Genomic DNA, 12279 nt, shown 5'->3' on the forward strand with positions numbered 1-12279 from the left:
GCCCTTTCTATTGTCCTTAACCCAACTAGCAAGATCAATTTCCAAGGAGGCCTTAGCTGTCCTAATTGCCTCTCTACATCCTCTAACAACTGTCCTATATTCCTCCCAAGTGGCCAGCCCCTCTTTCCATAATCCATAGATTCTCCTTTTCCACTTGAGTTTGCCCAGCAGCTCCTTGTTTAACCACGCTGGTCTCCTAGATCCCTTACTTGATTTCCTACCCATTGGGACACTCTGATCCTGAGCTTGGAAAAAGTGGTCCTTGAATGCTGACCAACTATCATGAGCCCCTTTACCGCTTAGTACCCTTTCCCATGGGACTTCCCTTAGCAGTTGATTGAAAAGGCCAAAGTTGGCCCTTTGGAAATCCAGAACTGTGGCCTTGCTAGGTATCCTATTCCTCCCACACAGGATCCTAAACTCCACCATCTCATGGTCACTGCAGCCAAGGCTGCCATTGACCATCACCACTTCAACCAAACCCTCCTTGTTGGTGAGTACTAAATATAGCAGTGCTCTTCTCCTAGTTGGTTTGTCCACCATTTGCATTAAGAAGTTATCATCAATGCACTGGAGGGACCTCCTAGACTGTGAATGATCGGCTGTGTGAGTCTTCCAGCAAATATCAGGGTAGTTAAAATCCCCCATGAGGACTAAGGCATGTAGTCGTGAGGCTACTTTCAGTTGCCTGTAGAAAGCCTCATCAACTCCTTCATCCTTATCAGGAGGTCTATAATAGACTGTATCACCCGTACCAGTCTGTCCCTTAATTCGTACCCACAGACATTCCACTTTCTCCTCATCTGCCCCTGGACAGAACTCAATACATTCTAGTCGCTCTCTCACATAAAGAGCAACTCCACCACCTTGCTTTGCTGACCTATCTTTCCTAAAAAGGACATAGCCATCCATGACCACATTCCAGTCATGTGAGCTGTCCCACCATGTCTCTGTAATTGCCACTAGATCACAACCTTTAGACCGCACACAGACTTCTAACTCCTCCTGTTTATTCCCCATGCTGCGTGCATTGGTGTACAGGCATTTCAGGGAGCGAGCAGAGCACGCTGATGGCACCCTTGGGAGGTGGGAGGCCTTTTGGTCTTCATTAATAGTAGAACAATGCCTCACTAGTTCAGCTACGACTTGCTCGCACTTTGAATCTAACCTGAAGCTCTGTGAGTGAGCTCCTCTAACTCTTGTCCTAGTACCCTTTTTCCCCTGCGGGACAGGGGGTGAACAACTATCCTTTCCCACAAATGAAACAATGGATTGATAGTCCTCCCTAGTCCACCATCCTTCAAGCCCTAGCATGTTTCTCTTGGGCTTGTCCCTAACAGGCTCAATTAAATCCCCTCCCCCCTTCATATCTAGTTTAAAGCCCTGACAATAAGCCCTGCTAACCCCTGCCCCAAAACCCTTTTCCCCCTCTGGGACTGGTGTATCCCACCTGCCACCAGCAAATCAGGCGTCTCATACAGCAGCCCATGATTGAAAGACCCAAACCCCTGCATTTGGCACCAGTCACGTAGCCATACATTAATCTGCAGACTCTTCCTATTTATCTCTTCACCCTTGCTTGTAACAGGTATGGAGGCAAACACCACTTGCGCTCCAGATCCTTTAACCAGCCGTCCCAGGGCTCTGAAGTCTCTCTTCATTGCCCTTGCCCTCCTTGTAATAATTTCATCACTGCCAACCTGAAAAACCAGCAGTGGATAGTAGTCAAAAAATTCCTGGCATGTATCAGCATACTCTTTAGCTGAGCAGCAGCTGGGGAGGGGGGGGGAAGCTGGTGGCTGTTGATCTGGAGTCCTCAGAATCACAGAATCCCAAGGGTTGGAAGGGACATCAAAAGATCATCTAGTCCAACCCCCCTGCAAGAGCAGGGTAACCTAGAGTACATCACACAGGAACTCATCCAGACGGGCCTTGAATATCTCCAACGTAGGAGACTCCACAGCCTCCCTGGGCAACCTGTTCCAGTGCTCTGTCACTCTTACAGTAAAGAAGTTCTTCCTGATGTTAACGTGGAACCTCCTATGCTCCAGTTTACACCCATTGTCCCTTGTCCTACCACTGGATATCACTGAAAAAAGCCTAGCTCCATCATCCTGACACCCACCCTTTACATATTTGTAAACACTGATGAGGTCACCCCTCAGTCTCCTCTTCTCCAAGCTAAAGAGACCCAGCTCCCTCAGCCTCTCCTCATAAGGGAGGTGTTCCACTCCCTTAATCTTCTTTGTGGCTCTGCATTGGACTCTTTCAAGCAATTCCCTGTCCTTCTTGAACTGAGGGGCCCAGAACTGGACGCAATATTCCAGATGCGTGTGGCTCCCGGAACCAACACCAACCCAAGGCAGGTGATGGCCACATGGGTCCCATGTCCCACAGCCCGCCAGGGCTCCTGCTGGTGCTGGGCTTTGCTGGGGCATAGGTGTGGTGTCATATTTAATGGTTCCTTTGACAATCCCTATCAGACCCATCGCCTGCCCCATGGCAAAACATCTTCCCCAGGGCCAGGCCAGTGATGTCCGTGAGGCCAGTGGTAGGGATGGAGACTGGAAGGGGCAGCTTGGCTCCTGCAATGGGGAGGATCCTACTGGGGTCCCCAAGGTGCATGGATACCCCAAGACACACGGTCCCCCAGGATGCTGGGATCCCCCCAGCACACACAGGACCCCAGGACACATGGGAATCCCAAGGAGCACAGACCCCAGGGTGCAGAGGACCCCTGTGGCACACACTGCCCAAGGATCAAGGCCTGGGGGTTATGTGGACTCCCAAGGATCCCTGGGCATGTGGTGACCCCAAGGCCATGGCTCCCCAGGGCTGTGCTGAGGGTCTGGCAGCCCCAGCCTCTGCAGCGGTTCCCCTTGCTGCTGGGGTGCCACCATCATGCAGGTGCCCACCCTCCTTGGGAGGAGGAGCCATGGGAGCCAGCTTTAAAGTGGGGAAGAGAAAGGGCCCTTTCTTCTTCAACACCCCAGCCCAGTGGATGTGTGGCTGCGGGACACTGGGCAGGGCCGACAAGGAGGTGGCTGGGACACCAAGGTCCTGGTGGGCAGGTGGTGGGAACCCCCCATCCCCAATTCCTCTGCATCCCCTCGGCCTTGCTGCTGGGCACCACAGTAGTGCTGGTGGAGCACAACAGGGACTCAGAGGGTGTGTGGGTACTGTGGGGAGGCCCCAGGGCTGAGGTAGGGGCCATGTTGACACTGGCCCCCCTGTGCCTGCTGCGTGAGCCCTGGAATGCCAGCGAGGGCAACCAGAGCAATGCCATGGCTGGGGCTGGCAGTGCCTGGTGCCAGTGGCTCAATGTCCCCAACAAGCTCTTCCTCACACTGGGGCTGGTGAGCCTGGTGGAAAACCTGCTGGTGGTGGCCGCCATCCCAAAGAACAGGAACCTGCACTCGCCCATATACTACTGCTGCCTGGCTGTCTCTGACATGCTGGTGAGCTTCAGCAACCCGGTAGAGATGCTCTTCATGCTGCTGATGGAGCATGACATGCTGATGATCCACACCAGCATTGTCTGCCACAGGGACAAAGTCATCGACATGCTCATCTGCAGCTCTGTCGTGTCCTCCCTCTCCTTCCTGGGGGCCATTGCTGTGGACCAATACATCACCATCTTCTATGCTCTGTTCTACCACAGCATCAGGAGGCTGCAACAGGCCATGGTAACCATGGCTAGCATCTGGCTGGACAGCATGGTCTCCAGCACCATATTCATCACATACTACCACAACACCACCATCCTCCTCTGCCTCATCAGCTTCTTCCTCTTCATGCTGGTCCTCATGCTCGTGCTCTATATCCACATGTTTGCCCTGGCCCGCCACCATCTCCACAGCATCTCCAGCCAGCAGAAGCAGCTCATCATCTACTGCAGCAGCAGCCTCAAGGGAGCTGTCACCCTCACCATCCTCCTGGGCATCTTCATCTGCTGGGGCCCTTTCTTCTTCCACCTCATCCTCATCGTTGTTATAAAAATTTACCGCAAACCGGGTTTTGTCCAAATTGATTTTATTCACAATTGATTAGAAATTTAAGAGAGGCAATAAGCAAATAGTGCTGGGTGCGCAGGGGAGTCTCCGCTCCACCAGCAACGCACACCGGGATCTTTGGAGTACAGTCTCTTATACTTCTCAGTCTTGGGTTTTAGCCAATCCTGTTGTCTTCTTTACCCGAATGTCGACGTGGCCCCTTCCCTTTGTTCTTTTCTTGTTTGCTGGGGTCTTTCTCCGGTGAAGACGTTGCTGAATTTTCTTAGTAATGTATTAACAGAAAAATGCTTACAAGCTTAACCGTAGTCTTAACATTTTGTTCTATACCTTATATGGTTATTTGCCTAGTACCCAAGTTTGCAACATCCTGTAACAAAATGTATCTCTTGGTTATCTAACCTCCTTAGGCCAGTCAAACCGTTAAACGGAAGCCCCCTTTGAAAAACAAAGCGATTGTTTAGGAGAGATTATCCCCTTTGTTTCTCCTTATTGACAGGAGCACTTATGATAATCACGGTCACAAAGGAGGGCTGGTTTCACACAAAGTGCAATGGCGACAAGGACGCCTAAATTCCTGACACGAATCAGTCCTGTATATTTCACATCGTCACCTGCGCCACCAACCCCTTCTGCACCTGCTTTTTCAGCTACTTCAACCTCTTCCTCATCCTCATCATCTGCAACTCTGTGACTGATCCCCTCATCTACACGTTCTGTAGCCAGGAGCTCCGGTGGACTCTGTGGGAGGTGGTTCTGTGCTCCTGGTAGGGCGTGGGACACCAGTAATGGCACAGCAACCCTGCTACAGGATGAACGGATGCGATGGGATGCACCGCGGGGCATCCCACTCTGTCGCCCAATCCAGGCTGAGGGGCTTGCGGTTTCCCATAAAGGCTGTTTACAGTGATGCCGTGGCTGGCACTGCCGTGCAGCTCCCAGGGACCACTTCCCGGCCCCACCGTCTTTTTCAAGTTCTATTGCTCCTGGTTGCCTCCTGCACCGGCCCCGAGGCTGCACCGGGCGGGGGGGCGGCGGCCAGAGTGGCACAGCCCAGACAAAGCGCCCCTCACCGCGGCCTTTGTTCTCAGGCCGCGCCCACCACCACCACCGCTCGACCCGGCCCCGGGGTGGGGCTCCTGGCGCCCAGGACCCCTGGGGCGGCCCCCCCGCAGCAGGACACGCTTTGGGGGGTGTCACTCCCCCACCCACCGCCGCCGCCCCGGGATTCTCTCGCCGCTCCCGAATGGTCCCTGTTCGTGTCGTGCTCTCCCCTCCTGTGGGTACCGAGGTCCCTCTGCCCCGGGGGGACCGGGATGTCCCCGCCCGTGCCCGCAGTGCCGAGGTCCCTGTGCCGAGTGGAGGGGGGAGGGGCGGTGCCGGTGCCGCAGGGCTGTTGCAGCGTTGCGGCGGCGGCCGCCGATTGGCTGCGGGGCGGCGGTGACGTCAGCGCCCGGCCCGGTGCAGCTCGAGGCGCCTATAAAGGAAGCGACGGCGGTAGGACTAGTTTCTGTGCTCCCGGTACCGCTCCTGGTCCACGTCTCATTTCCATCCCATTCTGCTCCGGCCCGGCAGCACCATGAGGGAGATTGTCCACATTCAGGCGGGGCAATGCGGCAACCAGATCGGCGCCAAGGTAACAGCGGCCCTGCCGCTGCGGAGCCGGGCGGTGGACAAAGACCATTCTGCACACTACTACTTGTCCTCCGCTCCCGCCGCAGTGGGTGGACAAAGGGCCCCGCCCCACACCAGCCCCTTCCCTTCCCCCCCGTGTCTGCCCTTCAGCACTGCCGATAGCGCCTGGTCCATCCTTCTTGCCATGGGGCGCCCCGCCCTGTCCGGCGGGTTGGTGGGGTGTGTGTGTGATGATGAGAGGTCCTCCGGGTCCCTGTGCCCCTCCCCCCATACCTGGTGCCCCACCACCGCTGAGCCCTGTCCCCTCTAGTTCTGGGAGGTGATCAGCGACGAGCACGGCATCGACCCCAGCGGCAACTACATGGGTGACTCGGACCTGCAGCTGGAACGCATCAGCGTCTACTACAATGAGGCCTCTTGTAAGCGACACACATCTCCCCCGGGATATCCCCCGGGCAGGGCAGCCCAGCACCCCCACCCTGGGTCTGGTGGGGAAAGCCCCTATCCCTTCCCCCCCAATACTAGCAGGACCCAGGTCTTCGGGGAGGGGAGGGGGACACGGGACACGACGACAAGTACATGCAAGATACATGTATCCAGCCCTTGTGGGTGGGGGGGAAGGGACACTTGCACCCCCACCCATGGATCCCTGTGGTTTGGGGGGGGGAGGCTGTGCACCCATCCCTGTGGAATCCTTACTATGTTTGGGGAGGGAAGTGAGCACCCAGCCTCATGGGACCCCACAGGGTGGGTGGGGGCAGCAGCAGGTCCTGCCCCCAGCATAGGCTTTCTCGCAGCTCACAAGTATGTGCCTCGCGCCATCCTGGTGGACCTGGAGCCAGGGACGATGGACAGTGTGCGCTCCGGTGCCTTTGGCCACCTCTTCCGCCCTGACAACTTCATCTTTGGTAGGTCCCTGGGGAGGGGGAGGCACCGGCACCCAGGTCTCCACACTCCTCCTGGGCTGTTGCCATGCCTGGGGCACTCAGCAGATGCATCCCCGCCCTTGCCACAGGGCTTGGCACAGTCGGTTCACTGTCAAACCTTTGCAATTCCCACTTCTTACCCCACCCCAGCCTCAGATCTTGCCAATGTCACTGCTGGCAGTGCCCTATCTCCTCCTTGGTGTGGGCATGAGGGTGCTGGCAGCCATCAGTGCCTCTTTTTCTCTCCCTTGGCAGGGCAGAGTGGGGCTGGGAACAACTGGGCAAAGGGGCACTACACAGAAGGGGCTGAGCTGGTGGACTCGGTGCTGGATGTGGTGCGGAAGGAGTGCGAGAACTGCAACTGTCTGCAGGGCTTCCAGCTGACTCACTCCCTGGGTGGTGGCACTGGCTCTGGCATGGGCACCCTCCTCATCAGCAAGGTGCGGGAGGAGTATCCCGATCGCATCATGAACACTTTCAGTGTGGTGCCATCCCCCAAAGTGTCGGACACGGTGGTGGAGCCCTACAACGCCACACTCTCCATCCACCAGCTGGTGGAGAACACAGATGAGACCTACTGCATTGATAATGAAGCTCTCTATGATATTTGCTTCCGCACCCTCAAGCTGGCCACCCCCACCTACGGTGACCTCAACCACCTCGTCTCAGCCACCATGAGTGGTGTCACCACTTCCCTCCGCTTCCCTGGCCAACTCAATGCTGATCTCCGTAAGTTGGCAGTCAACATGGTGCCCTTCCCGCGTCTCCACTTCTTCATGCCAGGTTTTGCCCCACTGACAGCTCGTGGCAGCCAGCAGTACCGTGCCCTCACTGTCCCCGAGCTAACCCAGCAGATGTTTGATGCCAAAAATATGATGGCTGCTTGTGACCCCCGCCACGGCCGCTACCTCACTGTGGCCACTGTCTTCCGAGGCCGCATGTCCATGAAGGAGGTGGACGAGCAGATGTTGGCCATCCAGAGCAAGAACAGTTCCTATTTTGTGGAGTGGATTCCAAACAATGTCAAGGTGGCTGTCTGTGACATCCCTCCACGAGGGCTGAAAATGTCTTCCACCTTTATTGGCAATAGCACGGCCATCCAGGAGCTCTTCAAGCGCATCTCTGAGCAGTTCACAGCCATGTTCCGCCGCAAGGCCTTCCTCCACTGGTACACAGGTGAAGGGATGGACGAGATGGAGTTCACCGAGGCCGAGAGCAATATGAATGACCTGGTGTCTGAGTACCAGCAGTACCAGGATGCCACAGCTGAGGAGGAAGGTGAGATGTACGAGGACGAGGAGGAGGAGTTGGAGGCGCAGGGTGCCAAGTGATGCCCAATGTCCCACTCCTCTGCTGCCTGCAGCTGTCCTGGCTTTGTGCTGCTGTACCCCCAGGCCCCAGCTGGACTCCCCCTGCACCCCTATGGTGTATCATGACCCTGTCCCCTCCCCTGAGCCTTCTCCACCCTTCCCCCTGCCTCCCCCCTTTTTGGTTTACTGGGTTGTGTCTGTTTTGTTTTTTTTTTTTCTTTTAATACTTAATAAATTTATTGCTGTCCAAGTTCCGTCTGTGCCTCTGTTTGGGGGGATGGGGGCACCCTCTGTTCTTGGGGGCTTGACCCCCAGCCATTCCCATCTTGGATGTTTGGGGACCCCATATGCCCAGGCCATGGCAATGTCCTGAGTCCTGCTGGGTGTGTGGTGCCCCATGCCCTCCTTCCCCACAGATCTGAGGTTGGGGGTGCAGATGCTTTGCCTGGCTGTGCCTTTGTCCCCACTGTCACTTCTCCACGCTGGGGGGGGTGGATGGCTACCCCTCTCTGGTCAGGGCAACACTGGCCCTTTGTCCCCCCCAAACTGAGGTGGGGGCACAAACCCCAGTGTGTTTGTGGGGCTGAGCCTGTGCCTGGGGGATCCAGGGCCCCCCAAACAATGCTTAAGCCCCTGGCTCCATCTTAGGTGCTGGGCTGAAACTAGAGTGGGGGTCTGGGATGTGCTGCCATAGGGCTGCAGCCCTCCGGGCGTCCCTGTGAGAAGAGGGGCTGTGCTGTGGGGGCAGAGGGGAGGGGTGGGAGCTGTAGGGCTGGGGCTGTAGGAGCCGGTGACTCGGGCTATGCAGACTTGGGTTATGAGGCCGTTCCCGTGGGTCTCTCCCCACCACCACTGCGCAGCCTCGCTCTGGCGTGGTGTGATCCGTCGGCCGGCAGGGGACGGCAGTGTGGTGATGAGGGAAGGGGCAGTGAGGCGGCGCGCAGAGGTGAGCGGGGCGGGGGCTCTGCCCCTAGCTGGCGGGGTCCGGAGCTAATACAGGTACAGGGGGCTCTGCGGGGCGCCGGGTGGGGGTTGCCGTAGGGTTGCACGGAGTCGGGATGGGAGCGGCTGTGGGCTGAGCGGGACGGGGTGAAGACCAGCGGCATGGGAGGCGGAGGGGTGGGTTTGTTCGCGGGGCCGCGACTGCTTCCCCGTCCCGCAGGGCAGATGGCGATAGCGTACGATGAGCGGGTGTCCTGCTTCCACTAGGTACACCTCAACCCCTTCGACAAGGCCCCCAAGCCGCCACCGCAGGAGCGGCCCGACGGGGGTGACCCGGACCTGGGTGGGTGCTGACACACCCCTCACAGCCCCTAGAACCGGAACCCCCGGCACTTCGCCTCGTTGCAGGCTGGCGGCTGGACCCGTTTCCGGGGGGACCCTGAAAGCGCCCCGGACCTGGACCTAGCCGAGGACTATTTCTCCCACCCCGTGGTGGTTGTTGGCTCATCCTTCTCTCCCTTCCTCTCCTCCTCCTCCCGGTGCCGCAGGGTCTGCGTCGGACGTGCAGCAGCTGTGCTAGGCCATCGAGGAGTGCAAGCAGGCAATCCTGGTATTGCCCAAGCATTCAGAGCGGCAGAAGGACTTGGTGATGCGGCTCATCCTCAAGCTGCAGGAGCTGAAGGTTGGGCTGGGACCAGGGCCCGGGGGGGTTTCCATGGTGGGGAACACATACACTGACACATCCGCCTCCACCTCTGCAGGATCCTGGTGAGGATGAGCCCAACATCCGGGTGGTGCTAGAGCATTGCTTCTACAAGGAAAAGAGCAAGACTGTGAAGCCGATGCAGCATCATCATCTGGGGCCTCATCCAGACCTGGTACACCTGCACAGGTGGGGCTGGGATCCCTGGGACCTCCCACACACCTATCCCACATCCCCATGCTGACAGCCACCTGTGCTCCACCCCCCCAGGCTGCTACTACCAGGGCCACAGCAAGTGCCCGCTGCTGGTGAGCAAGGCCTGCATGCAGGCCAAGGTCGGCTATCAGGCTGAGTACCAGTTCAGCATTTGCCCTAAGAGTGCGCTGGACAGTCATGACTACTGCTGTGCCGAGTGCTGTACCCCCATCTCCCTCTGTGAGCCTGTGTCACTGTGGTGTGGGGCTGGGGGACTGGAGGATAAGTGGAGCTGGGCTCCTTATGGGCTGCCTGGGGCTGGGTGGAGCTGGGGGCACAGTGGGGCTGGGGGGAACTGGAGGCCAGGGCTGTCTGAGGCTGGGGTATGTGTGGGGCTGGACTTCTTTAGGGGCTCCATGGGGTTGGGGGGGGAGTTGAAGGTTGAGGCTCTGGGGGGCTGGGAGCTATGTGGAGATGGGGGAGTCTGGGGTGTGTGTGGCTGGGGGAATCCACAGTGCATAGGAAGGTGATGTTGGGGCCCCACTGCATGCTGTATGTCCATTGGGGACATGGTGTGGGGTGAGCAGGGTGTGGCATGGTGCCAGTATGTGTGCCAATGTGTGTGCCAGCATGTGCCACCCCAGGGGGGGTGCCCAGCAAGGCCCAGCAGTGCAACTACACCAGCCTCTACTACTGCAGCACCTGCCACTGGAACAACCTGGCCATCATGCCTGCCCATGCTATTCATAACTGGGACTTTGAGCCCCACAAGGTGTCTAGGTTGGGGGTGCCTGGGAAGTGCTGTGTCCCTGGGTAGAGGTCACTTGGGGGACCCATGTCCCTGGTCATGGGGGTCCCTGGGGGCCATGTCCCTGGGTAAAGGTCACTTGGGGGGGGCATATCCCCAGGGCTGTGTCCCTGGCAATGGGGCCCAGTGGCTATGGGGTGACAGTGGCCACAGGCAGGCAGGTGTCACACTGCAGCATGTGGTACCTGGTGCTGATGGTGTCCTGGCCTGTGCTGAAGCTGTGAGAGATCAACCCACTGCTCTTCAACTGTGTGGAAGAGCTGGTGGAGACCTGGGTGATTGCTGGAGGATGCAGGCCCAGCGGGGATCCCATCCTGCAGGGCTGGAGCTCGGCAGGGTGGGCAGCTGCAGGCAGCACAGCAGATGGAGCATGGAATGATCATGAGGAGTGGGGATCAGGGAAGAGGGTGGCCAAATTGCTACAGGGCTAAATTTGACCCAGCTTGACTTGTCCCCATCATGTCCCTATCTTCATCCTCATCCTGTCCCATTCCCACACCAGATCCATCTCATCCCTGTACCTGTCTCCATCCTACCCCTGCCACCACCTTTTTATGTCTTGGTCCCATTCCATCTTGCCCTGTCCCACAATAGAAGCTGTACCAGGACATCTTCCTCATTGTCCTGGGTTCAGCAGCAGCAGTCATTTTTTCTCCTTCTTGGTAGCTGTTGCGGTGCTGTGTTTTGACTTTCCACCTGGGAACGGTGCTGATAGCACTTATGTTTGTAGTTACTGCTCAGATGTTTACTCTGATCAAGGACTTTGTGGGTCTCATGCTCTGCCAGGGAAGGAGGGGAGGCCGGGAGGAAGCAGAGACAGGACACCCGATCCAAAATAGCCAAAGAGGTATTCCATACCATAGCACATCGTTCCCGGGGAGGTAACTGGGAGTTGGCCGGAAGGGCTCTGTCTTGCTCTCTTCCACGTAGAGCTTGTTTTGGTGGGTGGTATCATATTCTCTCCCCTTGTTTATTTCCTCTATCATTGTTTTTATTGGTGGTAGCAGTAGTGATTTGTGTTATACCTTAGTTACTGGACTGCTCTTGTTGCAACCCGTGGGAGTTGCACTCCTTCGGTTTTCCTCCCTGTCCTGGGTTCAGCAGTAGCAGTCATTTTTTCTCCTTGGTGGCTGCTGCAGCACAGTGTTTTGACTTTCAGGCGGGGAATGTTGTGATAACACATATGTGTTGAGTTACTGCTCAAATGTTTGGTTTGTCCAAGGACTTTGTGGGTCTCATGCTCTGCCAGGGAAGGAAGGGAGGCCGGGAGGAAGCAGAGACGGGACACCCAATCCAAACTGGTCAAGGAGGTATTCCATACCATAGCACATCATGCCCAGGAGGTAACGGAGAGTTACCCAGAAGGGCTAGTGCTCTGGGGGGGAATGGAGGAGGTGTTGGTCAGTGCTCGGTCAGGCAAGGTGGTGTGAGTTATGGGTCGGTGGCTGGTGAGGTGTTGTATTCTCTTCAATTGTTATTTCCTTTATCATCATTAGTAGTAGTAGTAGTAGCAGTAGTGACTTGTGTTATACCTTAGTTATTAAACTGTTCTTATCTCAACCCGTGGGAGCTACATTCTTTGGATTCTCCTTCCCAACCCTCTGGGAGTTGGGGGAGCAAGGGGGGGGGAGGTGAGTGAACGAGCTGTGCGATTTGGGTTTAAACCACAACACTCCCCATCCCTCCAGGAATGGGGAGGGGGGGGGGGGTGGTGAGAGGGAGACTGGTTGGGTTTTAAACCACGACACTC

At 57.0% G+C, this 12279-nt stretch overlaps 1 protein-coding gene and 1 pseudogene across 1 annotated transcript; both read left to right on the forward strand.

The window, feature by feature from the left end:
- The first annotated feature begins 3212 nt into the window (after window positions 1-3212).
- On the forward strand, window positions 3213-8131 carry LOC106023392 (tubulin beta-3 chain). Its single transcript, XM_034073778.1, has 7 exons — window positions 3213-3983; window positions 4617-4777; window positions 5302-5455; window positions 5518-5646; window positions 5956-6064; window positions 6443-6553; window positions 6827-8131. Exons 1-7 carry the CDS (start codon window positions 3213-3215, stop codon window positions 7900-7902), a joined length of 2511 nt encoding a protein of 836 aa, XP_033929669.1. The 3' UTR covers window positions 7903-8131.
- Window positions 8132-8985: 854 nt separating this feature from the next.
- Window positions 8986-10753, forward strand: LOC117438261 (differentially expressed in FDCP 8 homolog; annotated as a pseudogene).
- Window positions 10754-12279: the final 1526 nt, after the last annotated feature.

Source organism: Melopsittacus undulatus (assembly GCF_012275295.1).
Source record: "Melopsittacus undulatus isolate bMelUnd1 chromosome W unlocalized genomic scaffold, bMelUnd1.mat.Z SUPER_W_unloc_4, whole genome shotgun sequence".
Lineage (NCBI taxonomy): Eukaryota > Metazoa > Chordata > Aves > Psittaciformes > Psittaculidae > Melopsittacus > Melopsittacus undulatus.

Coding starts and splice junctions, on each gene's coding strand:
- LOC106023392 (XM_034073778.1), top strand. CDS start 3,213: ATGTTGACACTGGCCCCCCTGTGCCTGCTGCGTGAGCCCTGGAATGCC. Junction 4,778..5,301: donor GAGGTGGTTCTGTGCTCCTG/GTAGGGCGTGGG, acceptor GTGGGTACCGAG/GTCCCTCTGCCCCGGGGGGA. Junction 5,647..5,955: donor GCAACCAGATCGGCGCCAAG/GTAACAGCGGCC, acceptor TGTCCCCTCTAG/TTCTGGGAGGTGATCAGCGA.